The sequence below is a fragment of the Aspergillus fumigatus genome, chromosome 4 (assembly GCF_000002655.1).
Source record: "Aspergillus fumigatus Af293 chromosome 4, whole genome shotgun sequence".
NCBI classification, from domain to species: Eukaryota; Fungi; Ascomycota; class Eurotiomycetes; order Eurotiales; family Aspergillaceae; genus Aspergillus; species Aspergillus fumigatus.
The window spans coordinates 3,878,395-3,905,045 of NC_007197.1; the positions used below are offsets into that span (position 1 = coordinate 3,878,395).

The following is a 26,651-nucleotide window of genomic DNA, read 5'->3' on the forward strand; positions in this document are numbered from 1 at the left end:
TAAGGAATAGAAAACAGCTAGCGAGTGAGCAGTAAGATTTTAGCTCTCAATCAATATGGCTGACTAGTTCCCTAGTGCCTGTATATTTGTCTCATAATTCGGCATTCCGCACTTGTCTCAACCAGCGGGCAACGAATTGGGTCAGTATTGCATGAGAGGCGGAATCACGCCCGCAGATGTCGTCTCAATTCAGACTCCGCACAGGCTTAGCGGCCGTATTCTTATTGATTGATGACTCATTATTATTTAGGCCCCCAGAGAGCTGAGCGCGAGAGCTCACCGATGAGAAATGTCTCCATATATATATCTCCGCTTGCTCTGTTGAATGTCGTTTGAGATATCGCGCCTCCACTCCTTGCCCAACAGCGTTCAACCGGCTCCTCCAGACGGTTACCATGGATCCCTTCCCACCGGAACCCTACCGATCCGCACGTCTCCTTTATCGTGCGCCAGAGGATAACCCAGCAGATGATGCATTCTTCCACGCTCTCTACGCCGACCCCGTGGTCGGGTCTATGGCAACTACTGCCCTCTTACGCCCGCTCAGCACAAAGGAGCGGAAGGAATTGCGAGCAAAGCTTTCTGATGTATTCATGTCAGTCATGATATGTATTATCCCGGACGAGGGCTCTGATAAGGAGCCTGAGACAATTGGTGTGGTCTCATTAAAAAAGGAAGCCTCTGACTTCGCTCATAATCGCACGTACGAGTTAGGGATCAGTATTGCGCGCCAGAACCAAGACAAGGGATATGGGTCTGAGGCAATCTCATGGATGTTAGACTGGGCTTTTCTGACGGCGGGTCTACACCGCGTTGAGCTGGTGGTCGCTGAGTGGAACGAGAGGGCACAAAAGGTGTACCGAAGGCTTGGGTTTGCATCCGAGGGACGGAAGAGGCAGTGTCTCTGGAAAGCTGGAAGGTGGTGGGATTTACTATTTATGGGCATTTTGGCGCATGAGTGGGAGGCGAAGAAGGCTGCTGGCTCTTGATATGCTGTTTGCTGAATCGGATATTGGAGATATCTGATAGATGAGATGGTGAGAGCCTTGACAGAATTTTTGCGTAATCCACGATCATAACAGTCATATAATACAAACGGATCGTGCTAGACGACCAGATCAACAGTTCCGAGGGGAAGATGCCGTTCCATGGTGAACATCGCAGTCGAGTTCATCCAGGAATCAAGGCTGCAGCCCTGAAGATCAAGGGAGGAGCGTCGTAATCGTGGTTGTAGGCATCAGCGGCCACGGCAAGATCACTGAAATTAACATCTTCATCTCGTATTTACTCGGTGGCGAGGTTGACGACCCTGCGCGCACCCTAACAATCAACAACCGCAGAGCCAACCAGGCCAGTTCAGCGACACAGAGTGTTACCTGCTTCCGCATCCGACCCCTATCTCGTTCTTCGAGGAAATATGCTGCTCATCGTTGACACGCCCGGCTACGGCTACTCTTGGGGCATCGAGTGCGACGCATTTATCTGTTCGTCAAGATCGTCAGCCATGTCAACACAAATACCTTCATTTGCCACGCAAATGAGACGCGCACCACGCTCTGTATCCCTGTCTCAACTTCTGTCCTCTCCCTCTTTATCAAGGTCGTCCACAGCTGTTTGCGCACTGTCTATACATTCACTGACGCTGGGTCTAACTTGCCCATGGCTCCCTAAATAAGCTTAGGTGGCTAATTAGAACTGTAAAATCGCAGTGAACAACAGTCCATCCACCATCAACCTAGATAGTACTTAGAACAATGTCATGGCCTGAGAGAGTGAGATCTAGTCCAATAGGAGCCAGTTCTAAGTTATAAAGATGCTCCTGCACTTACTAGCTATGTTTAGAGAGAATAGTATCTCAGTGACCTAGAACTAGATCACACTCACCAATCTCACAAACTTCATATATCCACTGATGTGCACTGCATAAGAACTTGGTACACCCTCAGCGCAACTAATACAGTTAGCCACCCCTGACCCAACCTGCCTGGGTTTTGAGGCGGGTTTTCTATATTATAGGTTGACTCAAAGCCAACCCATGACTAGTCTAAGAATAACCACTCTAGTAGAATAAAACCAATTCTCTGTCTATTGACTAGTTAGTGTCTACTTAGAGAGGCTTCACCAGCCAAGGCAGTAGAAGTGCTTGTTACCAGACTTCTACTATGACTAACTAGTGAATATGTCTATCAAAATTAGATATCCCGGCTGCTTAAGTACCTATGAATTCGCTGCCCTTATCGGCATACACAATGCCTCCTGTTGTGTGCATGGTTCTGTGAGGTATTTGGGCAATAATGGTGCTGTCTGCAACATTAAGGAAGGTTTTAACTCTTGTCTAAGAAAGCGCGGCCACAGAATAGAAGGGATTACAAAGCACTAAGCATGGTTGAAAATAACCCTACACCAGTACTGGTTATACTATGACAATAATTGATATTCATTCTCATGGTTTCTGCAGGATGTGAGATACAGGGTGTATAATACCACAGCTAGCCTATGCTATTTCCTCCTCTAGACCACAGTCCCATGGATGTAGTTTGCTACTTCAACATCTTGTTAAGGATACCACAGTCAAATCACACTCTCTCATTCAATGTAGAATCATCTTGATTCCCCATCTGCTGCGAGTCAGAACTATATCTACTCACTCACAATAAAAACTCCTTCCAAGTGCCATCTTCATGCGCGTGAATTGACAAGTACCTTGTTCCCTTTTGGTTATGATATCCAACAGCCACAATGTCTTTTGTATCGCTTTTATCTCTGCTCAAGGGATGAGGCTTATACCCCTTCGCAATTCAGTTTCAACACTCCAGTTGAAAAAGCGTACTTTTCAGAGTTCGGCGAGTGGGAAGGGGGTTTGGGTATGAGGAGGGGCAGCCAATGGAATGAACACGTACTGGATTTTTGCTTCACACGACCGCCGGATACTACAAATAATAATGTAAATACAATGCGCTCACAAAGCGAGGTGGAAGAAAGGAAAGATAGATATGCTCATTGATTCTTACTTTTTTTTTTCAATAGCCTTACCCGCTACCTCGACTATGTTGCTATGTCCGGTCCCGGCTTGCTTAGCCAATGTCTCCAGGGAAATCCCCTTGTATGTAACTCCCAAAGCTCTAGTAGCATTGACATGGCGCAGGGGAGGATCAATTGCAGAGTATCGAGAAAATATAATCTTAACCGGGAACTAATAGGATCCGAATCAAGAGCCTTGATACCACATTCGAAAAAAGGTGAATGGGAAGGTGGGTTATATATACAGTTCTCAATCTACTGTACGCAACATTCCAAGAAAATCACAATACAGCGAGAACTGATAAGTAGGACTCTTCTGGGCTATGTGCAAGGCGTGGTTCACAACTTTCTAGTTAGCACTATATTCAACCTTTTAAGTGCAGTTGGGTCCAAAGTTATCCAATAAGTTCCAATAGAGGGATTTTAGATTAGAAACCCTCAATAATCTTTGAGTTGGATTAATATTAATCCAGCTCTTAGAGGATTCTCTGCCAATTATCTTCAAGCTGAGTTGCTAGGTTCCTGGTAACATCATTGCCCTTGTTCTTTAAAACAGGGGAATCTCAATTTACAGCTTCCGCCTCCTAGCTATAGCGATGTTCCGTTTGAATCTTCGAAGATCCAAGTCATGGTTCAAGCATTCGGCTGAAGGATGCTTTATATCTTGCTTGCGTTATCCTCAAGCAAGAACAATGGTTTTCTCTCAAGGGGCTCCTCCACAACAGTCTCCTTCGTGAAACATGAAAATGGATCCCTTGCAAAGCATTGAAGAAGAGGAACTTCCTCTATATAAGCCAGAGAATTACTATCCTGTTGATATAGGCGAAGTGTTTGTCTCCAGATACCAGGTAGTTTCGAAGCTCGGATATGGCACTTCTTCCACGGTCTGGCTTTGGAGAGATCTCAAGTATGTGTTCAAAGGACCTTGGATGCAGATAAATGATATTTTACAGAGAAAAATGCTACAAGACGCTCAAAATATGTGTTAGGGGGCAAAGACCTGACCAGGAAGTTGCGATCTCGGAACATTTGAAGCAATCCAGCGACATTCAGAGGAAAAGATTAGTCCGCCTCATCCTTGAATCCTTTGAGATTGTTGGTCCGTATGGGAAACATGTCTGCCTGGTTTACCAGCCACTTGGCATGAGCTTTTCTGAGTTCCAAGATTTTCTCCCTGACAACATGTTTCCGAAGGACCTCATTCAAAGGAGTACTCAGCTCACTTTGATAGCATTGGCCTTCCTATATGAGAATAATGTTATTCATACTGGCAAGTATATAGCACAAGGCGCAAATGTTCATGCTAAAAGAAAGGTAGATATTTCACCGAACAACATACTCCAAGGGATAGAGGATACCTCTATCTTGTCTGACAATTACTCCTTAATATATATTCTTGTATGCATGGCAGTCACTGCATGGTCTCTCGTCTATAAGATGTCCTTTTTAAATGTTCTCGCGGCTGAAAAGTAGTCCTTCAGAGCAAATCCGGCGCTGAAATTTCACATTCAGGCTTCTGCATGGAAGGGTAGTAAGTCCATTTCCGGGACACCATCCTGTCACCAGTCATATGATAAAAAAGGCTGGGGCCCCACCGGTCATTCTCCCAAGGGTCGCATGCGTGGGCGCCCGATCAGGTTTGGTCTTGTTTCTCCCTATATTCCATAATTACGTCAGCCTCGAATGGCACGGTCGTCTTCCTTTGTTCTCATGGTTACCAGAATCGTCCATTCTTCAGAAAAAATCTCCATCGCGCCCACCTGTTGTTGGAACAAGACGGAAGGGGATTGGGAGCGACAGGATACGTGGTGAACTGAACATTAACAACTGAACATTAACAATATTAATCGACACTGGAACGAGCCGCGTCCCCTAATATCCACATACTGGGATTTGTCCGTCAAACATATGATCTGTATTCTTCTTAGCTCTAACGAGGTTCAGAACAGTGTTTTAGTGATCCCTCCAACCATGTCAGATGAGATAGAAAAATACAAACTTGGGTCCGTCCCGCGGGAATCACTCTTAGAAGTTGTTTCTGAGAAGGTTTGCGCATCATCTCTTTTGACTAACAATGGAATTCAGATATACTAAATTTCTTTGATCATTGATAGATAAATGACGATAGGTGCGAGAGTATAGAGTGGATTACACCACCAAAAGCCTCTTGAATGAAGCCACCATCAACAGTTGTTGCTGTTATTGTCGATGTCACAAATAAACAAGGTGCTATCCATATTACGAACGACGACGGAACGTACATCGACATGGTTGGGACCGAGTTTGCTGGTTATTTTGTTGTCGTGCCGTGGAGATATGACTGGCGTTTGAGAGGCTCTGGGTCGATTGAGGTCGGATATGTTCTGCGCAAAGAGCGAACATAGGATATCATCCGACAATTTTCTCGCGATTCATTATCAAAGAGTCCGTCAGCTCATTCGATAACGGGTTGGTGACGAAGAATGATTGGTATCTGTTGTAGGGGTCGGTCAACTGTATGATGCCGGTGATCTGACCCGGCATTGCAACTATTTTCTTGATAGCCTCCATGGGAAGCTCAGAGACATCGCCAGCAACGGATGACAGCGGCATGTCTTTGGAATTGTCAGCCCAAGACTCCGTGGTGCAGTGTTCAGCTACCGTACCTTTGTAGAGTCACATCCCTCAGTATATCGCCTTAGTTCAAGGATAGCTGCTATACCAATAGATCGGATGTTAATCAAACAATGCCAGATCTTAGCCTTGCCCCAGAGCGGGTCGAGCCCCGTAGTGGGAGGTCTCGGGCCGAAGCGTCCCGAGCCCCCAACTGAGATGTGTGGGGAGCTCAACTGTATCTACGCTAGTTGTGGATTGGGTTTGGGTCAACCCACACAGGTTCCAACCCAACCTAATGGGTTTTTAATATAGATAAAGTGGGTACCCATAACCCAACCCACAACCAGGCTACTAACTATTTATAATTCCTAGATAAAAACTCTGTAAAATCTTTCTAATTAGGTAAGTTAAATCCCTATGAGAAGTAAGTGCCTGATTAGCCCAGCCAGAATTTACCTAGGTGAGGATTTCCGAATAATCGCCGGGTTCGATAGTGGCCAGATATGACTGACAAGTTCTCATTCTTGGACCAAGGCGCGATGGCCGGCGTACTCTCAGACAGCAAGTATAATAAACATAACAGAAGACGTTCGGTGATGAAGAGACTCAAAAACATATCAATGAACGTTTAAAAAAGAACAGACCACATAAGAAACCACTTGCCGCCGGCCTCTAGGCATAAGGTTATCATACAACAGGCCACGATGTGGAAAGAAAAAAAATTGGCAATTGCTGGCCGGGTCCGAATGTATGACATTCATGCGTTGACTCATATCAAAATGGAGTTGGTTGGCTAACAAAATTCCATTGTAACCAATCAACAGTTGAGGTCGTTGATAGGGCGTCATCGCCAGGACGAGCTGAAGGACACCAGCCACCAGCTGATGGTGGTCTATGAAAAAAAGTCATGGTCACACTGGATGCTTGCGCATCAGTCGATTTTCTGCTGCGTCCAAGTCTCTTCAACTGTTTAGTGCTCGAACCGCCTTGTAAAACATATGGGCAGCATACCAATCTACAGATATGCCAACCATTACTGCACCCGGTCGGTTACCATAGTAACATCAACACTCTCCTGGGTGGTGCATCAGAAAGATTCATCTCACTCAACTCTCCCTTCGCCTTACATTTCCAGCTGGTCTCTTCTAGCTTTTCTACATTTCCCGAAGAAGCGCCCACAACACCTCGAGCCTTGTTATCATCGGCTACCATCTATCATCCTCAGTCCTAATATCAGTACACGACGAAGATTTCACTATGGCCCCTATGGCGCTCGAGGCTCGCTTCAGGCATTTGGCCATTACTGATTTGAGCGATGTGCGACATAGTGATAAGGCACACCAAAGTGCGAAAGTGTGTACATGTCAAATGCCCCTACGGCCAGCATTAGCGCCATAGTAACCGAGAAAAACCAGGGTGCAACCTCCCGTCAACGTCTATCGAACGAAACCCAGCCACCCAAGATGTCCGAGTCTGCTCATCGTGAGTACACCCCAAAGCCTTTGCCAACGACTCCAGCTAGAGACACACGGTCTCCCTTACGAACCCACCACCCTCTCTCTATTACAGTGTTGCAAGAACCGGATTCGACCGCTAACGAACAGAAGCAGCTTTCTGCTCCTGTTGTTAAAGCACAGCATGCAATCCAAAGCCTAGTTAGCTCACAGCCGGCCCAACTAAAGAACAGACAATGCGCATTACAACCGCGGCAACCTCTCACCGTTCTATCACAAGCGTCGAACGCTGCGGTTAAAGGGGAACAGCACACCGGGAAGCTTATCAAACAACCCGCGCCAAGGATATTCCACTTGGGCATGTTTGAAGTCAGGAAGGCGTTGGGTAAGGGAAAGTTTGGACGAGTATATCTTGCTCATAAGCAAAGCACTGGCTTTGTGTGCGCATTGAAGGTTCTCCACAAAAGTAAAATTCAGCAAGGCAGGGTTGAAAAGCAGGTAGCTCACAAGATCGAAATTCAGAGCAACTTACGGCATCCGAATGTCCTTCGGCTTTTCAGTCACTTTGACGACAGCAAACGAATAATCTTAATACTGGAGTATGCCGGCAAAGGGGAATTATATAAACATTTGCAGAGAGAGGACCGTTTCCCAGAGTGGAAATCTGCGCAGTACATTGCACAAATGGCGAATGCTCTGTTATATCTGCATCGCAAGCATGTCATTCACCGGGATATTAAGCCTGAAAATATCCTCGTTGGGATCCACGGGGAGCTAAAGATGTCAGACTTTGGCTGGAGTGTCCACGCGCCCAGTGGTCGCAGGCATACACAATGCGGGACATTGGACTACCTGCCCCCGGAGATGGTTGACCCGCGGAAGTGTGACAAACCTTATGATCAGAAGGTGGACATATGGTCCCTAGGTGTCCTGCTGTATGAGTTCCTGGTCGGGAGAGCACCATTCGAGGATACGCCCGTCATGACGCAAAGGAGGATAGCAAAGGGTGACATGACGGTTCCTTCATTTGTCAGCCCTGAGGCAAAGGATCTTATCAAAAAGGTAAGTCACCGACTTCTCTTTAATAACCAAAACGACTGCTAAGAATATTTGGGCTTCTTGTCACCGATCCAGACCAGAGAATTTCCTTGCAGGAAGTCATGCATCACCCCTAGATTGTCAAGCACTGCTCCAAAGAAGGGATAGGCAAGACAAACGATGAGCGGGTGTGATGGTGACGCAGGAAGTTATCGGCATATTCTGATTCTGTGTAAGGAATAATTTTCAGTGTAATAGATAGTACTATAATACATCTTCTCAACTGCAACGCAGAGAAGGATGAAGCCTATGGAGACCTTGTGTCCCTTAGCTCGAGGTAGTGATGCTTTTGATGAGGGTAATCCTCTAACATGATCATATATAATCAAGTTGTGACAAGCATCAACTAAAGCCAGACTTCGAACTAAAAGGCCGGCACAACCCCTGATAACTGAGTGAGGAATGACTAATTACCAGGCAGGCACTTAAACGACAATGAAAGAGAAGTATCTATGCGGTGGCATTGTCGTGTTCTTCACCTTAGCAAACAGACTGTAGTTAGGTTCACCGACAGCGGCTTTTTTCGCGCTGAAACTTCCCCCCCCCCCGAAGTGTTTCACCCCGACCAGGTCCAACTAACAGCCAGCCAACAACTCCTACAATCCGTTGATGCAACAGCTTAATCTGCCGACACCATCTTCTCCAAGTTCTACTACGAAACCCCATCCCTATTCTTCAAAAAATTACCTAGTATTTGTGCATTTATTGTTGTTCCTAAACCCCGCAGTCTGATTTTCAAGAGGGTCAGCGCGAAACATCACCATTGAAATGCTGGACAAGCTTCCGGTCGAAATCTTGGATATGATATTCGGCCAAGTAAGCCATGATACCTCGAGACTGTGCCTCACATGCTTACCACTGAAGGTTAAAAACCATAGGGACTTGAAACATCTGACTGAAGTTTGCTCTCGTCTCCACAGTTGCGCAATCCCTCGTCTCTATCAGTCGGTTGTTCTATCTACGACGGAGATATCGCTAGGGGAGCTAGCTACTACAGTGGAGGCAATACCAAGGAAATACAGCATCTATACGCAAGAGCTGGGCTTAAGCATTCCAATCCACAAGCGAGTAGTTTCGCTCTGTGTACATCTCAACGGCGATGACCGAGACATTAGTGAGGTTCCTACAGAGGAGGATGATATATTCTACGAGTGGACGGACCATGAAGATACAAACGACGAGCATCCTGGTGAGGAGTCGCCCGAGGTGAGTAAAGGGTTAATGCTTTCCCATGTCCAACCTGTACTCTTATCAAGCAACCTGCACAGAGCGGCGATGCGGACCCTTTTCTCAGATTGGTGGAGTCTCTTGATTCACTGCTATTACATGACGACCAGCTACGAAGTTTCAGGTTAGAGCTGTGTTTCTTTTCTTTGACCAACCGCTTACCCGACCTTAGGTGGGAACTTGGCACGTGTATCCCCAAAGACCTACTTTCTGGCGATGAGCTTTCTTTCCTCAGAAACCAGAAAAAACTGGAATCAATTCCCTCATCACTGATGGCGAGTGCGGTTCAAGCATGAACACGCAGTATCGTGTTGACCTTGTTCAGTTCAAAGATCTGAAAGCGCTAGCGTGGAGAGGGCTGAACCGGTATAGCGATTTTGAGTCTATCAAGGACTGTTTCAGTACCCTTGGCCATCAGCTATCTTCACTCACGCTTGACCTTGTGAACTGGGACCGTGCGATGAAGATCTGGGCTGATGGGTTCCGCCGACAGAGCACCCAGGACATACCTGACAATTTCTTCGCCCAGAATGTGCTGAACATCTCACCCAGAGATAATGGCGTTCATTTCCAGTCACTTAAATACCTTCATTTGTCGGGCGTCTCACTTTGCCATGTAGAAGCCCAAATGCTGCATTCCTTCAATATAGAAAGCATCAAGTCTTTAGAACTGAGGAACTGTCCGGGGTCGCTTGACTTATTACAACAGGCACTCACCCCCAGGAAAACATTGAAGTTAAGGGAGCTTGAACTTTCCCTAGACATCAACAGTCTCCAAAGGCCTGCACATGTGCGCTCAACGCAGATCATTTGCGAATTCATTCAGCATGTAAACCACTTAGAGGTGCTCCACCTCATGCTCCCAGAGCCCTTCGACTGGGATTCTCTTGCATTCACGATCTCCACTTGCACTTGCTTGAAGTCATTGGTCATGCATCATCTCATCGACAGAGGCGGCCAAAATCTGATCGACGGAGGCATACCTTGGCCTAGCTACTTAGGAGATGTACTGCAAGCAAAGGAACTGACTTGCTTTGGATCATCCACACCACCTGATGAATTAGTACGTGCTAGTGCATCTTGTACTGCAGCAGCTAACCAGAGGGACAAGGCCACCCAGTTGCGCAAAGCGCAGCGCAGACCATCATGCAGACTCTTACATATCCGGGCGAGCGGGGTGGTTTTGGAAAGACTGGCAAATCAGTCCAACTGGTCGTCCGCACCCGTTTATAATTTTAAATATGGTGATGGTAAGCTCAGTTCATCTCGTGGAAGACTGATTGTTACAGCGCCAAAGAATCTAACTAGCCAGACCCGCCGTATGGATCCGGCGATATTCTCAGATTTGCAGAGTGGGCATTTAGCGTTGACGGCCTTCCCAACCTTGAGATTCTTGCTTGGGGAGATTTTTCATATGGTGGCCGCTATTCAAAATTCAACGTCATTCTTGGCAAAGTTGGTGGTGATGGTGGTTATCGAGGTTTAGCACTCTCCAATGTAGCGCATTTGGATATTTTGGAGAATAATATGGGCATGCTAGCGGCCTGTCCTTTGGACGATATCATAAAATAAGCGCATTGCCAGGGTTGTTCTCACGAGATGATCGGATAGCAATGTTCCATTGCTGTACACTTTCCCTTGGTTATAGGTACTACAGTGTGCCTTTGGAGTATTTTGACCCCCCAGGGCTCATAAGCAGCTTATTTTTGTCTCCGGACGTCAGGCGCTAATGATTTTCCTTCAAGTTTCCATCGTTGAGTAGGGAATTGGTCAGACTTGCTCCACGTGCAGGCGGCTGCTCTCCCGCAACACTTTCAGACTAGGTGATTTCATTAAGCTGCAGAATCAGTAAGACAGCAGGGTACCTGTTGAATTTATGCAAGCCTGATTCAATACAAAGTATATTCAAATCACTGCCTAAAGCACCGCCTTCCCAATGTGAAGTGATGGGGTGCTAATAGCTCATACTCTAGGCAGGTAATAGAATGTGACGAAATACGCGCCAGCGAAGAAGAAACCCCATACACTGCTAACAGAATTGTTCTTTCGCACATAATGCGTGGTGTGAGCATGGCGCATTCACCTTGCAAAGTTTCTGCAATTATAAGTACAGTAGCTACAGCAACAGAGCTGACGAGTAAACTGCTAATGATGCTAGAATCCCACACATAGGTTATACCACTATATTAAAAAGCTAGAAGTAAGCAGATCAGTGCACCCATTGTAAGCACCGTCGCTATTAGGTCAATGTGTAGAAGCTTCTCCTTCAGCAGCTTTAGGGGTGTTAAAAGTGAGCAAGATGACAAATGCAGCCAGACCATAATTGGAAGGCTGATATAGAAACAATTCACCTCTGACCTAATTAATTGAACTTTTTGTTTTTGCTGTAGGATTCTGGTGAGTATATAGTTAGATTCCTACTGTAGACTACTGACTCAGTGTTATAGGTTCAGATCGAAACTTATTTCACAAGAAATCACATTTCCACAGTCTATCATATCTTCCTTAGGTGTCTTTTTCTCTGGTTAGGACATTGCAGTCATCTTCAACTTTGCAAGCAATTAGTACATCATCTCTGTTTCAACCAGCACCTTTAACATGATAATTCTAAGTTTCAACCAAGGCAAATTCTGCTGCTATCTGCTATTTCTGGCTCAACAGTCTGCAGCCAATGTTTCAGGAAACAGATGCCAACAAAGCAAAGGGTTCTGTAGATGATGGAAGTTATATTAAATTCCAAGATGGTTCCGCTCATTTACGCCCTTACTCCTGAAAAGAGTCATCAAGGGCCTTGATATCACGGTCAGTGTACGTCTATCCATGAAGAAGACCAAGCTAACTTCGAGCAGACCGACTGTGGATAATTTGTTGCCTTTATCAGCATTTCTGGTAGTCGAAGGAGTACCATGGTGTTCCTCTTTGATCGCTTCTCTGATCCCACAAGTAGCACCATCAACATCAACGGCTCAGCTCCTCTCACTAAGATCAGTCACCGTCTTTATCATAACAGAATCGCTCTCGTTCAGCAAGAGGCCACTCTCTTCCCTAGTAGTTTCTGTGAGAACATTGCTGCAGCACTTGATGTCGGTCCTGAGGAACAAGCCCTTGTCAGGGATGATGCGCTAAAAGCAGCTTGCTGTGCAGCCAATGTTTGGGATTTTGTGAGCTCTCCTCCTGAAGGTCTCAGCCTCATTGTGGCCAGAGAGGTAGCCAGCTTTCTGGAGGACAAAGACAGAGGATCACCATCGCGCGTGCGCTCATCCGTAAGCCTAGTATCATCTTGTTCAATAAAGCGACTTCTGCCCTTGGTACCGAGTCTCAGTGAGTCGTGCGGAAAGCCTTGATGAACGCTGCCGCCGGTGGAAGATCGCATCACTATAGCCGTTGCCCATCGACTTTCCACCATTAGAGATGCTGACATAATCTGCGTCTTCTGCGAGGGTAGAATCGTCGAGGGTGGAATGTATGACGAGTTTGTTAAGCAGATTAGCATGGTACAAGCAGATGTGCGACGCTCAGAGCCTCGACAAGAGCACCATGGGTTGGGTCCCTACTGTGGGCTCCAGTACGTAATATCTGAAGATGGTTCAGGTTTTAATGTGTACTTATCTTGTATTATATGATGAGGCGATCTTGACCTGTGATTTTGTTTGTAGCCTTGTTTTTTTTTTCTCTTTTTAGATATAAATGAATTTTAAAAAATAATTTGTCGACAGTAGTCATTTCTCCATTCACTTTGATTTACCAATAAGACAAAGCAGGTGTATCCCCATCCTTATTTAAAAATTATAGATGTTGATCTTTTTTAAAACCACTACATCTCTAGACATGCTAGAGCTTATATTATAAGGCAATAATTTTAGGTATAGTCACTTACCACAAAAGATATGCTATATTTACTCACAATCACATCTAACAGTTCGGTTGATATTTATTGATACTAATGCTCTACTGCTATTGTGCTGCTAGAAGACTAACTACCCCTTATCATACTTTTCAACTGTTGGATTCTACATCCAAAACGCGACGCATTTAGTCATGGAATAGAGTATACCAGATGCATTTGCTAAGTATAGACCAGGAACACAAATGAGCTAATCATCGTCACATGGACTGCCAGGAGGGCCTTTATATCTCTGTCTAAAACTATGAACTGATGAGAATAGCCATACTAGTATCTAATTGCTCAAGCTGTTTATCACAGCTGTGGTGACTTGAAGCATGCGTGGTATATATTCAAAAAGGCAATAATTGGTGTCACTCAGTACCAGACTATTTATATAGCTAGACATTCATTTCCATGGATCGCAACATACCTTCCCAGCGCCATTAATGTGAAGTGAAACTTGTAATTTGGATACCGCATCCCCCCAGGAGGAGCAAACACTCCTTCCAGCGGCCCCGGCAACCACTCCCCGGTATCTTGCTGCTCCTTCACAAGATATGCCACACCACGACGAATGGCCTCATGGTTCCCACATCGTGCCGCTAGCAATCCTATCACCGCATAGGCGGTATTAGTCACCTGGCTCCCGTCTGGATGGGGGAGGTACTGCTTGAACCGAACGGTATCCAAGCTTTCACCCCACCCGCCATCTGGATTCTGGTGCTGCAGCAAGAAACTGCAAGCCCGCTGGCATGCGGCGCAGTTGGACTCGTTCCAACCCATGCAGGCCAGTCCCTGAAGCGCAAACATGGTCGCATACGTGAAACAGACTCCCCAACTGGCGAACCAGCCGCCATTCGGGTACTGAGACCGCAGCAGGTAGTCGATACTCCGGGAAAGGCAGGCCTGGATATCCCGTGGTCGGTAGGTAGGATACTCCCGAGCGAACGTCGTCAGACACATGATCACGGAGCTGGTACATTCCGGATACAGGTTATCCGTCATGACGTTCTCGTACAGTTCGGTGATGTTGAGCAGTTCCAGGAACTTTGGCCCCCGCACGGGCTCATACGCCGAGAACCCACCACCGGCATTCTCCATTCCCAGTATTAGATCGATGGCCTGCTGGAGCCGCTCATCGGAGATGCGAGAAGGGAAGCCCTCAATCCGCTGCAGGAGCACGATGACCTTGACGGCCTCCGCGGTGGTGTCCGACACGGCGTAGGATTGGTCGCGGGTGCTGAAAGGCCAAGCGCCGCGAGTCGGCTGCCGGTAAACGTGGTGCACACCGAGGGGATCTTCGCGGATTTGAGAGTTGTCAATGAATTCGAGGGCTTTGCGTAGGATAGCCTGGTTTTCGGGCCGCGCGGCCAGTCCGGCGTCGATGGTGGCCTGCACTGTCAACGCCGTATCCCATAGCGAGGTCCCATTGGTGCCGGAGGCGGCCAGACCCTCGCGGCACAGCCACATAGGGTCGATGAACCGGTCGCGCATGCCCCGGATCCAGTGGCTATCTCGGCCGTGGGCGTGATACAGCGCCAGCATGTTTGAGGCGAAGCTCACGGGCGCGATGCACAGGTAGTGGGTGTTGCGAGTTTCCGTTTCGATCTGGAACAGAGCTTCGTTGAGCGCGCGACGCCGCAGGAAGGGAATCTTGAAGGTCTCGTACATCGTCAGAGCAGAGGTAAAACTGCGTTGGATCCAGGTTGGATCTGTGAGACGGTCCGCAGCGCTAACGTTGGTGCGCTGCGCTGGCCAGTTGATCTGCTGATAGGGGATGTCGTAGAGCTCGTCGCGCAGAGCCTGCACGAGTTTGTTGGGCGGCATCGAGAATCGATGGCCATATAGATAGCTCATGCTGATGTAGACATTCCGAGTGTGTACCCACCATTTCCCCGGATTAAAGGGTAAGCTTGCAGGCACGAGCAACGGCTCCGGTGGCAGGGGAACCATCCCTTCCCACTCGTACACGCCGAGAACGCACAGCCAGAATTTGCCCCAGGTCGGGGTGGCCCTCGCGCTTCCCAGTCGGTGCAGGGTATTGCGCGCCTTTGCCATCGCTGGATGCTCCGGCCCCAAGCCCAGGATCCTCAACATGCAATAGTTCATCACCGTCCCAAAGACGGTCGACGGGGACTGGATGAAGAGACCCCATCCGCCGTCCTCGTTGACCACATTGAGTAAGTACCGGCACATCTCCTGTTTCATGTGGGAGTCTATCGGGATTCCCACGATGTACCTCGCAATGACCATCCCGCTGGTGACGAACAGGGGGCCGTCATCGTTGCATCCCCAGTGTCCATCGGCTGTCTGCAGGCGTTTGAAGAATTCCCATCCGTTTTCCACAGCCTCTAGGGCGCAGGTAGCGCGAGGCCGCGCGGGGAGCTCATACGGTAGACCGAGCCAGTACTTTTCCAGGAAACTTTGCGGTCGTTTTCTGGCTTCGTCCTCGGACTCTAGATATTCCCACATGTGCCGGCCGTTGTCGACGTTGAGCCGCCATCGCGATAGATCGGTACCAAATTCGCTGGCGGCTTTGGTGTCAGAGAATTCGGCCTTGCCAATGACTGTCCCAGGCATGCTGCTGTCTGTCGCCATAGTTAAAGGCAAGAGCTCTGTGACTACCAATGTGGGCCTTATGAGCAGGACTTTATACACTGAACAATCTGTACCATGGCAAGACTGCAAATACTCTGTATTACCAAACTCGTCTTTTTAGTTTACTTTAATTTTATTTCTTACATCGTTTTCAAAAATAAAAATAGAAATCTCCGAAACAGGCAGTACGTCAAGAATGAGGGGGTTGACCGTTGCCTAAAAGCCGAGCCTTCTGTATGCTCGCCCTAATGCATGAGGAACATCACTGCCTGCTTCGCAGTCAACTGATTGTAACCTCTAAGTCGTCCAGATGCTTACGGACTTTAGAGGCAAGGCTTGGTTTGCGCCTTTCCCACTTCAGGTTTCTAACTTGTCAACCAGGCCATTTGACCAGCCATCGCTCCACTTCTCTAACCTCGTTACATTAAACAACACTAGCAAGGTGAATACTCTCTTGCGCATGCTTTTACGCCCGCCATCCTTCTGGTAATCACCATTCGACAGTCCCTTTCCGGCTTGGCCGGGAAGGACGCAATGAAGCACTTGGCGGGCATGAGAACCGGCAGCCCATTCTCATCTGTACAATGCGGCCCAAATAGGCTATCTTCGGTTAGCGCAATGTCGTAGTCCTTGAGGACATTGGCGACAATGGTGAGCATTTCCACCCAGGCGAGATTACGCCCAAGGCAGTTCCGCGGACCATAGGAGAAGGTGAAGAGCAACCGCTTGTTGTTGTCGCTATCGAGAAACCGATCCGGGTTGAACCGCGCTGGATCATCCCAAAGACTAGGATGCATGCTTGGCGAGCGTAGATTGACGTAGATTTCTGTCCCTGGCGGAATGTAATATCCCTGCAGGGTGATGCCCGTAGAATGGGAGATTCGCGGAGTCAGTCCAGCCGTGGTGGGCGAGTGCCGAAGAGCTTCGTACACGCAGGCTTCGACATACGGCAAGCTGCTGCGCACGTCCTTGTACGTCACCAAATGGTTTAAGGAAAAGGCGCTGCGCACCTCATGGACAGCGCGCCTGAGAGTCTCTGGGTAGAGCAGCAGCAGGTGGAATGTCCACATGATGGCAGATGAGGTGGTCTCACTCCCTGCCAGCATCATCATAATACTCTCAGCCTGCACCTCATGTGGGCTCATCTTGATTTTGGACTCCGGGTCCTCCGCATCGATAAACGCCTGCAGCATGTCCAAGGGCTTCTCTGTGGAGTCCTCAGCCAGCAACTGCTTGCGCATGTCGACAGCGTCGCTGCTGAACGCCGCCAGCTCGCGATACATAATTTTCCACGGCCGCATGATAAGCGAGAATGGCAGGAGCGACAGTAGGGCCAGGACGGCGGGCGACTCCAACATCTCCATGATCAGCCCGGCCCATTTCATGATTGACGAGCTACCGCGGGAGATGGCGTTGAAGTTGCGCCCGAACGCCAGCGCACTCATGATGTCAAACGTCACGAGCTGGGTGTCGGTACGGTAGTTAACCTCAGTTGGGCGCCCGCTGTTCGCTTGTATTAACGCATCCCATTTCGTTCGGATGGCCTGGTATCCATGCTGGAGGATCAGAGGCTCTGCGCGTCCCAGATAAGCGTAGTTGAAGAAGGGGCCTAGCTGCCTCCGGCGACGGTTGGCCAGCTCTGGCTCCCTGAGCGAGACGATATTGGGTGTGTTGCCGTCATTAAAGATGTCAAAGAAGGCAGCCTTGCGAAACTCCTGGGAGCCTAGCACAGCGCGGATGTCGTCTGGATGATTGATGCAGACCGCACGGGGTTTGTAGACATATACATCGCCGTACCTGGCTACGTCTTTGTCGACAGTCTGGGTCACCTTCCCGGAGAAGGTGTCGACATTGGCGCGTTTGGTTGTCAGTCGGGCCAGAAGGGGCCCAGGAATGGAACGGAGGGGAGAGAGAAAAAAGGCGTCAATCAGTCGATAGGTGAGGGCTCCAATGAAGATTGCCGCGAGCACTTGGAGTACACTGATTGTGTTCAGAAAGGGCTGAAACTCAGCGACTCTAATCATCGTGGAAGTAATAGTCTTCTCCCCCTGAACAGGATGAATCAAAGCATTGTAGAGGGAACCTGTCGTAGAATTGTCTCTATCTCGCCTGTGCTTCTTCGGTTCAATGGGACCGGGCAAGCGGTTAGAAACTGGCCTGATAGCGTATGTTCGCATACAGATACATGCTCGGGTCAACAATCCCGTGTCGAGTTGGGATTGGTGGCAGGCATCTAGATTGTGCACAAACACATACGACAGACATATTGAAAATTTCAATCACGTATTTCGACCTAGTATTTCTGACCCCTGGGCCATGGCGGAGATCATTCAGGGTCATCATCTTAAATAGAAAGGCTATTGGTCAATTGCAGGATCGACATCGTATTTCAGCTGGAGAGGAGAACCCGTGGTTATTCCATGTTCTATTTTCTAGATAGAGGCAAATCACCTCCATTTTTTCTTCAGTTCCTTATCAGAAGCGATGTCACCTTTGGTGGAACATGCAGATGCAAGCCTCTGTATCAGGAAATACGAGGACAGAGAGGCAGAATCATACGTGATAGGCGCACGAAGCCGCGCAGTTATGCAAGGGAGGTGAACCATCCCAATCCCACTGATAGACAAGAGGGGTAATCCAGGATATACCAAAAAAGGGTAAATGAAGCGACGAGGACCTTTGCACAGCACTAGCACTCTTATCTCTTTTGAGGGTGAATCACCCTTGCCTCTTCCCTGACACGCGCTGAGACACCATGGCCCTCCCCATTATTCTCTGCCTCGCTGTCATCTTGTGGACTTCCTGGCGCCTGCTGGACGCCTTGTTCCTATCTCCCCTTCACCGGGTTCCGGGACCGGTTCTTGCACGCCTCACCCCTCTCCGAGCAATCTATGCCCGCCTCCCCAGCCGGGTCATTCCCGCAGCTCTGGCCGACTTCCATAGCTATGGGGACATTTACCTCTCCAAGCCGCGGACCATAACAATCAGCCATCCTCGGGATGTGCGAGCCATCCTCGCATCTTCCGAGTTTCAAAAAATTGACGTCTATCATGGCCTTAATGACCCAGTCATGGCGAATATCGTCACCTTCAGTGACCCCAAGCTGGCTAGTCGACGGCGCCGGCAGATTGGTCCGTACTTCAATCCCAGCTATCTGGCAAAAATGGAGGAGCTGATTCTGCGGTGCGGCTGCCGGGCTGTGGCGGACAAGTGGGGTCGACTGATTGCTCAACAGGGCCATGGCCCACAGAAGTCAGTCAAGGTCAACTACCGCCACGACCTGCAGCTGGCCACCTTTGATATTATGAGTGCGCTGGCATTTGGTCGGTGGCTGGACTCACTGAAGGAAGAAGGGGAGAGTGTGGCGATCGTGGAGTGGATCATGGCGACAGCCGTCTATATCGGCGTGCGGATCAATTTCCGGTTGCTCATGGTGTTTCCCTTCTCGCGGCTGGTGCGGCGCTGGACCAGGGCATATGCGGAGTTTGTTCAATTTAGCAAGCACGCAGTGGCCAGTCGAAAGGAGCTGTTGGCACAAGGATGCCAGAAGCCCGTTGATCTGCTCCAGGCCTTTATTGATGCAGAAGATCCCGACTCCAAGGTCAAGATGACGACCGTGGAGGTGCAGGCCGAGAGTGTGGGCATGCAACTGGCTGGGAGTGAGACGACGGCTGCCTCGCTGACCTGGGCGGTGCATTTGTTTACCTTGTATCCTGAATATTATCGCATAGCTGTGGATGAGGTGCGTGGGCAGTTTGGTCCTAATCATTTGATCACCTATGCAGACTGTAGTCGGCTAGTCTTTCTCGAGGCTTTTGTCTACGAGATGCTGCGGTACACGCCCATCACATCAAGTTTCATGCCTCGGGTTTCCTTCACCAAGGGGACCACCTTGCAAGGGCACTATATCCCGCCGGGCACCGAGATAGCATTCAACCTCATCGCCATGAATAACCGCGAGGACGTCTGGGAGGAACCAGAGAGGTTTCTGCCGGACCGGTTCCTGAAGGATCCCGATTTGAAGCGAAGTGTCTTTGCCTTTTCGTATGGGACGCGCAGCTGTATAGGGCGCCATCTGGCATGGATGGAGATGATGACCATTCTGGCGAATCTGCTAAAGGACTACGATTGGAGTTTACCAGAAGACAGTCTGTATGGACCACATCATGTAGATGAGAAGGGGATTCCCATTCGCATGCCGTCCAAGTGCCATATTGTGTTTGCGCCGACGCATCCGGACAGAGACTGTCAATTGGTGATAAGCCGGCCAAAGACCTAGAGTAGCCTGAATATAACAAAGATCACTAAGTTACTCTACGTATATCCATCATGTATTTTGATCCCCTCCACCGCATCCAAGTACAGGACCTTCCCATACAGCCCCTTGTCTTCCACACATCGCACCACCGCTTCCGCCACTTCTTGCGGCTGCAACCTCTTCAACCCCATTGCCCGCATCTCTTCCTCGGGTGTATACCCTGGGCCCGTGCGGTCCGTCTCTACCCGCATGCGATTCTTGTCAAAGCCCGTTGCAATTGCGGTCGGCGCCACCGCATTCACCCTCACGCGTGGATGAAACGCCCCAGCCGCAAAGGTAAACATGGCGGCGCCTGCCTTGGCCGCCCCGTACGGTGCGATGCTCGCATACGTCTTGAACGACGAGGAGGAGGTCACGCTGACCACGCATCCGGCTTGGCCCTGGTGAAGCCCATCCCAGTACTTGATAGCCTGTTGGGTGGCGTAAATGGGCGCCGTCAGATTGACGGTGATCATATCCTGGATGTCCTGCGCGGAGAGCGCGAGGAACGGCGCGCGAAGGTACCCCGCGTTGTTTATCAGCACCGAAAATCCGCCCATGGTCTCGATGGTGAAGGAGAGGAGGGCATCAATTTCTCGTAGATTGGAGAGATCGCAATGGAAGAAGGCGGCAGTGCCCTCGCCGTGAGTGAGGTTGAGCTTGGAGGCAGCGGCGGGGCCCTTTTCAGTGTCGATGTCGCTGAGCACGATGCGATAGTTGCGTTGGGCAAGGGCTTCAGCAATGCAGAGGCCCACGCCTTGGGCGGCGCCAGTGATGATGGCCGTGTTCATGGTCTGTCTGCGGAGGTTGCTTTGAACAGGAAGTGGGATGTGATGGAAGAGAGTTGAAAGAACGAACTGGAATAATTACAGACAGTACGGCTTTGTTTCACACTGCCTCATGCAAAAAGCTTGCCGAGGACACCGTACGGCGTCTTAAGAGTCGTCTGCTATCAGATTGTTCCTACCTACTTCTTTACCTAGCATCTTTCGCATTTTGATTTCTCTGTTCCCTTTTACAACGCTCTGCTCATCGCTAGTCGGTCCAGAGACTCAGTCACTTCATGACACAATGGCCGTCGCCACCCTGATCTCTATTCTCTTCGCTGTTTTGGCCCTCCGGCTTTGCTACCTGCTCATCCATGCTCTGTTCCTCTCCCCCCTTCGCCATATCCCCGCCCCGTTCATGGCCCGTGTGACATCGAAACGCCCGCTCTGGCATCTTCTCACTGGCAAGGCGGAAATCGCAGCGCGCCAGGACTATTCCACCTTCGGGGACATCTACCTCTGCAAACCCAACACAGTGTACCTCTGTGACCCCCACGATGCCTGTACGGTGCTCAGCTCGCACGCATTCCGTAAAACGGATATGTACCGGGTGTTTGAATACGAGGGCATCCCGAACGTCTCCACCTTTACTGATCCCGCACAGGCACAGCGCCGTCGGCGACAACTGCACCCATTCTTCAACAATGCGTATCTAACACAAATGGAGCCAGTCATGCTGAAATACGGGATCCAGGCTCTCAAAGCGCGCTGGGATGCCCAGCTGGCCAGACACAAGAAGGTGGAGGTGAATTACCGGTTCGATACCCAACTGGCCATGTTTGACATCACTGGCGCGCTAGTGTTCGGTCGCGAGTTCCACGCCCTGGAGACGAGCAATCTCGTGTATACAAAATGGGTCAACAATACGCTGTCGTACATGCTAGTGAGCCACTACTTCCCATGGGTAAAGCGGGTCCCATTATCCTGGTTGGTGAGGGGCCTCAAACAGTCCTACGATGACCTAGTGGCCTTTAGCCAGGAGTCGATTGCCATCCGCCAGGCAGACCTGCAGGCGGGGCGTCCGAAGCCTGCAGACCTGCTGCAGGCGCTCCTCGACGCGGAAGATCCAGATTCCAAGGCCCCTATGACCGCGCGCGAGGTGCAGGCGGAGAGCATTGCCATGCTGGTTGGAGGCAGCGAGTCGACCTCCTCTGTCATCTCCTGGGTGATTCACTTTCTTTTGCTCTACCCAGAGCATCTTCAGGCGGTTGTGGCCGAGACTCGCGCCAACTTCCCCGCCGATCACACCATCACATTCAACGAGAGCAAGGCCAACCTCCCCTATCTCGAGGCCTGCATCTACGAGACTCTGCGTTGTATCCCGACGGCGAGCACCTCCTTTCCCCGTGTCTCAGACCAGGCCATCATCCTGAAGGGCTACTACATACCTGCCGGTACAGAAATCGCCACTAACAAGTGCGCGGCCCATCTACACCAGCCCTCCTGGCAGGATCCAGACCGGTTTTACCCTCCGCGTTTTCTCAACCAGGAGACATACCACGAAACCCGGCGGAATATGCTCTCGTTTGCCTACGGGACGCGGTTCTGCATTGGCCGCAACCTGGCTTGGGCGGTAATGATGGTGACGCTAGCCAATCTTTTCAAGGATTACGAGGTGGAGTTGCCTGAGGATAGTCGCTTTGGGCCCACCATCGTCGATGCAGCGGGGAGGCCGAAGATAATGCCCACGAAGATGGGGGTGGCCACCATGCCTGCAGATCCTGAGAGAGATTGTCGAATGGTATTGTCGGTGAGAATTACAGAGTGAGTGATACATGTATTTGCAACCTGCAGTTTTAGGTTAGGGATCGACAAACAAGAAATGTGGCTATCTCAATGGAATACTACCTTAACCTCAATCTGCAAATCTTGTCTGTGGAGTATAACCTGTAAAATACTGGCGGATACGAGCACAGGCCCTAATCGAGCTCTAGCCTGGCTTGGCTGCATATACGGGTTCGGAGCTAGCAATTGAAGAGTAATAAATACACAAGTACATATCGGGTAAAAGAACGGTCTTGATGATATTCGTATTCATGCAGCAGCCAGACAATGCTTCACAAAGGTGGGCCATCTTGGTTGCTTTCATCAATTTACCAAGGTTAGGTCCAGAGACCTGACTGCGGGATGTTGCGAACATTGTTGCCTATGTCAGCTTGTCTCTCTTAGTGAATGTAGAGTGCCCTGTCACCATGGAGTCAATCCCCCTCTCCCCGTTCGACCTACAAGGTTCCTTCTCCAACATCCCCTACGCCTTCTTCTACGAGAACACGCAGTCTGAAAATGACTTTATGCCCTTTGACTTCCTCAAGGGCTCGTTGTGGGCTAGTCTTCAGCGATTCCCCATTCTGACAGGCCGCCTGCGAGCCAGGAGCACCGGGCACATTGTCGTCGAGGTCGACGCAGGTAATCCTAACCAGCCCGATATCCGGGAGACGCTCTGCGACTCTGTCCACTGGTCGCAGCTCAAGGAGTCTAGTTTTGCCTGGGATGCGTGGCCGGCGGGTGTCGCGACCGTGGGACCTGTAGCCACTGCTGCGGCGGATGGGGAGATCAAACTGCTGAATATCCATGTAATGCGACTGGCACAGAACAGTGGGGTCATTCTTTTTATCAACATCCCCCATTACGTGGTGGACGGGGTGGGGTATTTTGCTTTTATCAATCACTGGGCGGAGACCATGCGGATGCAGCAGCAGCAGCAGGAGCAGGAGAATGAGGCTAGAAGTAGATTCAGCTTTGATCGTGGCATCATCCAGAGGTACTTACCTACGGAGCGAGCTCCGTTGGATCCCCTCACGGCGTCGATCTACGGTCAGCGGAACCTGCTCGTCGATTGGCTTGCATGGCTCTCCCCGACGACGCTGGGAGGTCTACTCTCCAAGACCGCCGCCATGGCACGGGGTGAGGCTCATCTATTTCGGATTCCTCGAGCCTCTCTCGACCAGGTTCACAAAGACGTGCAGCCATATATCCCCGCCAGCGCCCGTCTCTCCGATAACGATCTGCTCGTTGCGCTCATCAGCAAAACCTACATCCAAAGCCAGCCCCAGCCGAAACCTCCCACAGGCTTTCTAAGCTGGCTCCGCCCTGGCCAGGGACAGCCCGAAAGCCACTGCACAGTGCGCATCCCCTGCGATGTCCGTCGCCATCTGAAAGTGCGGGAGAGATACACCGGGAATCTCCTCCTGGGGATGATGGTACGGACACCGCTCGCTGAGCTCGCTCGTCCGACCTCTTCAGAGACTCTTGCGGCGGCGGCATTGAATGTCCGGCAGTCGATCGAACGCGTGCAGCCGGGTCTGGTGGCCGCGTACCATGACCTGATTCAGGCGAATCCCACGAGCCATATGCGACCGCTGGCGTTCACAGCGACGCGCACAACAACCTCGCTTGTGACGACAAGCCAGGTGCGGTTCCCAATGTACGAGGCGGATTTTGGCAGTGGGAAGCCGTGCTTTGTGTGTTTGACGCCGGTGTTTGCGGGGAGCTATACCATGGCGGCGATTTTGCCGACGCCAGAGGGGAGGGAGGGAGGGGTGTATGTACTTCTGACGAGTAATGTAGAGGCTATGCAGGGGATCAAGAAGAATCAATACTGGAATGGGCTGGTAGAGATAATTTGGTAGTGCTGCAATAGCAGGCAGTTTGACTCGAATATTCATTTGGAAGCTATATATAATCTAGTATGGGTCAACGATGCAATGACAAAACATTTTAACCAACTTGCCCTAAATCCGTCTCCTTATTAATATCTTTCTCCTCCCCTCACCTTCTTATTTCTCCCACAGACCGCATCCGACCTATCACACTACAAAATGGTAGAAATCCTCCGTTTCATCCCCCTCGTTTTACTCCTTACCCTCACTTGGAGAATTACCTACGAACTCTTCTTCTCCCCTCTTCGCCATATCCCCGGCTCTCTCCTAGCACGCCTCTCCAGTAAATACTCCATCCTCAAACGAGTCCTCTCCGACGGGCCCCAATCCGTACAGGCAGACTACCAGTACTACGGGAACATCTACGTCCATCGCCCGAATGGCGTCAGCATTAGCCACCCCGATGACATCCGCACCGTGCTGCTGTCGCCGGAATTCCGCAAGACAAAGGTCTACGAGATGCTCGACATTGAAGGGCACGCAAGCATCTTCACAACGCGGGACCCCGCGCAGGCGAGTCGTCGACGGCGCCAGATCGGCCCATATCTGAACCATGGGTATCTAGGGCGCATGGAGGGGTTGATTATGAAGTACAGCGTGCTTGCCATTAAGAGAAAGTGGGATCGACTATTGGAGGAGAGTGGCGGACAGCAGGTTACGGTCAACTACCGCGATCATAAGCAGTATGCAACGTTTGATACGATCGGGGCCCTGGCATTCGGAAGGGAGTTCAATGCGCTGACGAATGATGATCGAACGGTTATCCGGTGGATTGAGGCTACCGGGTTGTACCTGGGGATTCGGAAGAATTTTCCTCTCCTCAAGCTGTGGCCATTTTCCAGGGTGTTGCGCCAGTATCGCGAGCGGTACGAGCGATTTATTGCTTATAGCAAGGAATCAGTGACGAGGCGAAAGAACCTGTTATCCACTGTGGGGGAAAGACCGATGGATCTCCTGCAGGCATTCATTGATGCGGAAGATCCAGAGAATCCCCACGTGAAGATGACGGCAGATGAGGTGATGACAGAGAGCATTGCGATGCAGCTCGCTGGCAGCGAGTCTACCTCCTTTGTGACCTCATGGGTAATCCATCTCCTCACGCTGTATCCTCAGCACCTGGCCAAAGTCACCGAGGAGATTCGCAGCCAGTTCTCTCCCTCTCACCTGATCACATTCGCCGAGTGCCGCGACAAACTCCCCTACCTGGAGGCATGCGTCTATGAAACCTTGCGATACTCCCCGATCACCTCAGGCTTTTTGCCTCGCATCTCCTACACAAAGGGCCTCACCATCCAGGGACACTACATCCCCCCCGGGGTGGAGATTGCTATCAACCTCCATGGGGCGCACATCAACAAAGACGTATGGACGAATCCGCATCTCTATGACCCCACGCGGTTTCTAGGCGATGACCAAGCCAAGCGGAATGTATTTGCTTTTTCCTACGGTCACCGCAACTGCATTGGGCGTAATCTTGCAATGATGGAGATTATGATCATCATTGCGAATATCCTCAAGGAGTATGACATTGCACTACCTGAGGATAGCGTGCATGGGCCGTGGAATGTGGATGCCCTGGGCAGGCCAAGGATCATGCCCACGCGCAGTGCGTTGTTCACAACGCCCAAGTATCCAGAGCGGGATTGTCGGTTGGTCGTGTCTCGCAGGCAGTAATTGACGCCAGACGTGCTGAGTCTTGGTTAGTTGTTCCTTATCATTCCTCGTATAAGTTGAAGCCAAGTATGCAACGTGCGATGCGATGTAACCTTGGCCCCAGGGCCAAGACCTAATGGATCCATTAACGATTGTCTTTCTGAAGATCTTCAAACAGTAATTTACACAAGCCATTACGCAGCAGCAGCTTGTGTAGATCAAGCAGGCTAAGAAGCAAGGAGACTAATCTGCGCGTCAGTCTAGATGAGGGGGAATACGAAGCATACCCTAATGAATACAAGATAGCCGCTAAGAATACAGATGAATACAATAGTG

General features: G+C 50.0%; 12 protein-coding genes across 12 annotated transcripts; 9 read left to right on the forward strand and 3 right to left on the reverse strand.

The window, feature by feature from the left end:
• Positions 1-274: 274 nt before the first annotated feature.
• AFUA_4G14730 (GNAT family N-acetyltransferase) lies at positions 275-1,294 on the forward strand. The gene has a single exon (XM_746267.2). It carries the CDS (start codon positions 396-398, stop codon positions 987-989), a length of 594 nt encoding a protein of 197 aa, XP_751360.1. The 5' UTR covers positions 275-395; the 3' UTR covers positions 990-1,294.
• A 2,473-nt stretch (positions 1,295-3,767) lies between these two features.
• AFUA_4G14735 (putative serine/threonine protein kinase) lies at positions 3,768-4,494 on the forward strand (the record flags this gene model as incomplete). The annotated part of the gene is made up of 2 exons (XM_001481530.1): positions 3,768-3,928; positions 3,975-4,494. The coding sequence occupies 2 exons, from the start codon at positions 3,768-3,770 to the stop codon at positions 4,492-4,494; spliced, it is 681 nt and encodes a 226-aa protein (XP_001481580.1).
• Positions 4,495-5,970: 1,476 nt separating this feature from the next.
• On the forward strand, positions 5,971-8,397 carry AFUA_4G14740 (aurora family serine/threonine-protein kinase). The gene is made up of 5 exons (XM_077804693.1): positions 5,971-6,364; positions 6,441-6,969; positions 7,032-7,098; positions 7,227-8,132; positions 8,205-8,397. The coding sequence occupies exons 2-5, from the start codon at positions 6,932-6,934 to the stop codon at positions 8,274-8,276; spliced, it is 1,083 nt and encodes a 360-aa protein (XP_077660832.1). The 5' UTR covers positions 5,971-6,364; positions 6,441-6,931; the 3' UTR covers positions 8,277-8,397.
• Positions 8,398-8,764: 367 nt separating this feature from the next.
• On the forward strand, positions 8,765-10,967 carry AFUA_4G14751 (uncharacterized protein; the record flags this gene model as incomplete). Its single annotated transcript, XM_746265.3, has 5 exons — positions 8,765-8,984; positions 9,047-9,374; positions 9,437-9,519; positions 9,568-10,645; positions 10,708-10,967. Exons 4-5 carry the CDS (start codon positions 9,688-9,690, stop codon positions 10,965-10,967), a joined length of 1,218 nt encoding a protein of 405 aa, XP_751358.2. The 5' UTR covers positions 8,765-8,984; positions 9,047-9,374; positions 9,437-9,519; positions 9,568-9,687.
• A 1,334-nt stretch (positions 10,968-12,301) lies between these two features.
• Positions 12,302-13,178, forward strand: AFUA_4G14760 (uncharacterized protein; the record flags this gene model as incomplete). The annotated part of the gene is made up of 3 exons (XM_077804694.1): positions 12,302-12,720; positions 12,886-12,960; positions 13,112-13,178. 3 exons carry the CDS (start codon positions 12,302-12,304, stop codon positions 13,176-13,178), a joined length of 561 nt encoding a protein of 186 aa, XP_077660833.1.
• A 304-nt stretch (positions 13,179-13,482) lies between these two features.
• osc3 (oxidosqualene cyclase helA) lies at positions 13,483-15,903 on the reverse strand. Its single transcript, XM_746263.2, has one exon. The coding sequence runs from the start codon at positions 15,877-15,879 to the stop codon at positions 13,672-13,674; it is 2,208 nt and encodes a 735-aa protein (XP_751356.1). The 5' UTR covers positions 15,880-15,903; the 3' UTR covers positions 13,483-13,671.
• Positions 15,904-15,983: 80 nt separating this feature from the next.
• On the reverse strand, positions 15,984-18,092 carry cyp5081A1 (cytochrome P450 monooxygenase helB1). Its single transcript, XM_746262.2, has one exon. The coding sequence runs from the start codon at positions 18,054-18,056 to the stop codon at positions 16,314-16,316; it is 1,743 nt and encodes a 580-aa protein (XP_751355.1). The 5' UTR covers positions 18,057-18,092; the 3' UTR covers positions 15,984-16,313.
• Positions 18,093-18,634: 542 nt separating this feature from the next.
• Positions 18,635-20,158, forward strand: cyp5081B1 (cytochrome P450 monooxygenase helB2; the record flags this gene model as incomplete). The annotated part of the gene is made up of 1 exon (XM_746261.1): positions 18,635-20,158. The coding sequence occupies one exon, from the start codon at positions 18,635-18,637 to the stop codon at positions 20,156-20,158; it is 1,524 nt and encodes a 507-aa protein (XP_751354.1).
• Positions 20,159-20,193: 35 nt separating this feature from the next.
• Positions 20,194-20,967, reverse strand: sdr1 (short-chain dehydrogenase helC; the record flags this gene model as incomplete). Its single annotated transcript, XM_746260.1, has 1 exon — positions 20,194-20,967. One exon carries the CDS (start codon positions 20,965-20,967, stop codon positions 20,194-20,196), a length of 774 nt encoding a protein of 257 aa, XP_751353.1.
• Positions 20,968-21,240: 273 nt separating this feature from the next.
• On the forward strand, positions 21,241-22,881 carry cyp5081D1 (cytochrome P450 monooxygenase helB3). The gene has a single exon (XM_746259.3). It carries the CDS (start codon positions 21,248-21,250, stop codon positions 22,769-22,771), a length of 1,524 nt encoding a protein of 507 aa, XP_751352.2. The 5' UTR covers positions 21,241-21,247; the 3' UTR covers positions 22,772-22,881.
• A 144-nt stretch (positions 22,882-23,025) lies between these two features.
• helD1 (acyltransferase helD1) lies at positions 23,026-24,735 on the forward strand. Its single transcript, XM_746258.2, has one exon. The coding sequence runs from the start codon at positions 23,196-23,198 to the stop codon at positions 24,630-24,632; it is 1,437 nt and encodes a 478-aa protein (XP_751351.1). The 5' UTR covers positions 23,026-23,195; the 3' UTR covers positions 24,633-24,735.
• A 54-nt stretch (positions 24,736-24,789) lies between these two features.
• On the forward strand, positions 24,790-26,570 carry cyp5081C1 (cytochrome P450 monooxygenase helB4). Its single transcript, XM_746257.2, has one exon. The coding sequence runs from the start codon at positions 24,822-24,824 to the stop codon at positions 26,334-26,336; it is 1,515 nt and encodes a 504-aa protein (XP_751350.1). The 5' UTR covers positions 24,790-24,821; the 3' UTR covers positions 26,337-26,570.
• Positions 26,571-26,651: the final 81 nt, after the last annotated feature.

Bases quoted from the DNA above. Each gene is read 5' to 3' on its own strand.
- AFUA_4G14730 (XM_746267.2), top strand. From the start codon at position 396: ATGGATCCCTTCCCACCGGAACCCTACCGATCCGCACGTCTCCTTTAT.
- AFUA_4G14740 (XM_077804693.1), top strand. From the start codon at position 6,932: ATGTGCGACATAGTGATAAGGCACACCAAAGTGCGAAA. The intron at 6,970-7,031 runs GTGTGTACATGT...GAGAAAAACCAG, and splicing joins AGGCACACCAAAGTGCGAAA to GGTGCAACCTCCCGTCAACG. The intron at 8,133-8,204 runs GTAAGTCACCGA...TCACCGATCCAG, and splicing joins CAAAGGATCTTATCAAAAAG to ACCAGAGAATTTCCTTGCAG.
- osc3 (XM_746263.2), bottom strand. From the start codon at position 15,879: ATGGCGACAGACAGCAGCATGCCTGGGACAGTCATTGGCAAGGCCGAA.
- cyp5081A1 (XM_746262.2), bottom strand. From the start codon at position 18,056: ATGCGAACATACGCTATCAGGCCAGTTTCTAACCGCTTGCCCGGTCCC.
- cyp5081D1 (XM_746259.3), top strand. From the start codon at position 21,248: ATGGCCGTCGCCACCCTGATCTCTATTCTCTTCGCTGTTTTGGCCCTC.
- helD1 (XM_746258.2), top strand. From the start codon at position 23,196: ATGGAGTCAATCCCCCTCTCCCCGTTCGACCTACAAGGTTCCTTCTCC.
- cyp5081C1 (XM_746257.2), top strand. From the start codon at position 24,822: ATGGTAGAAATCCTCCGTTTCATCCCCCTCGTTTTACTCCTTACCCTC.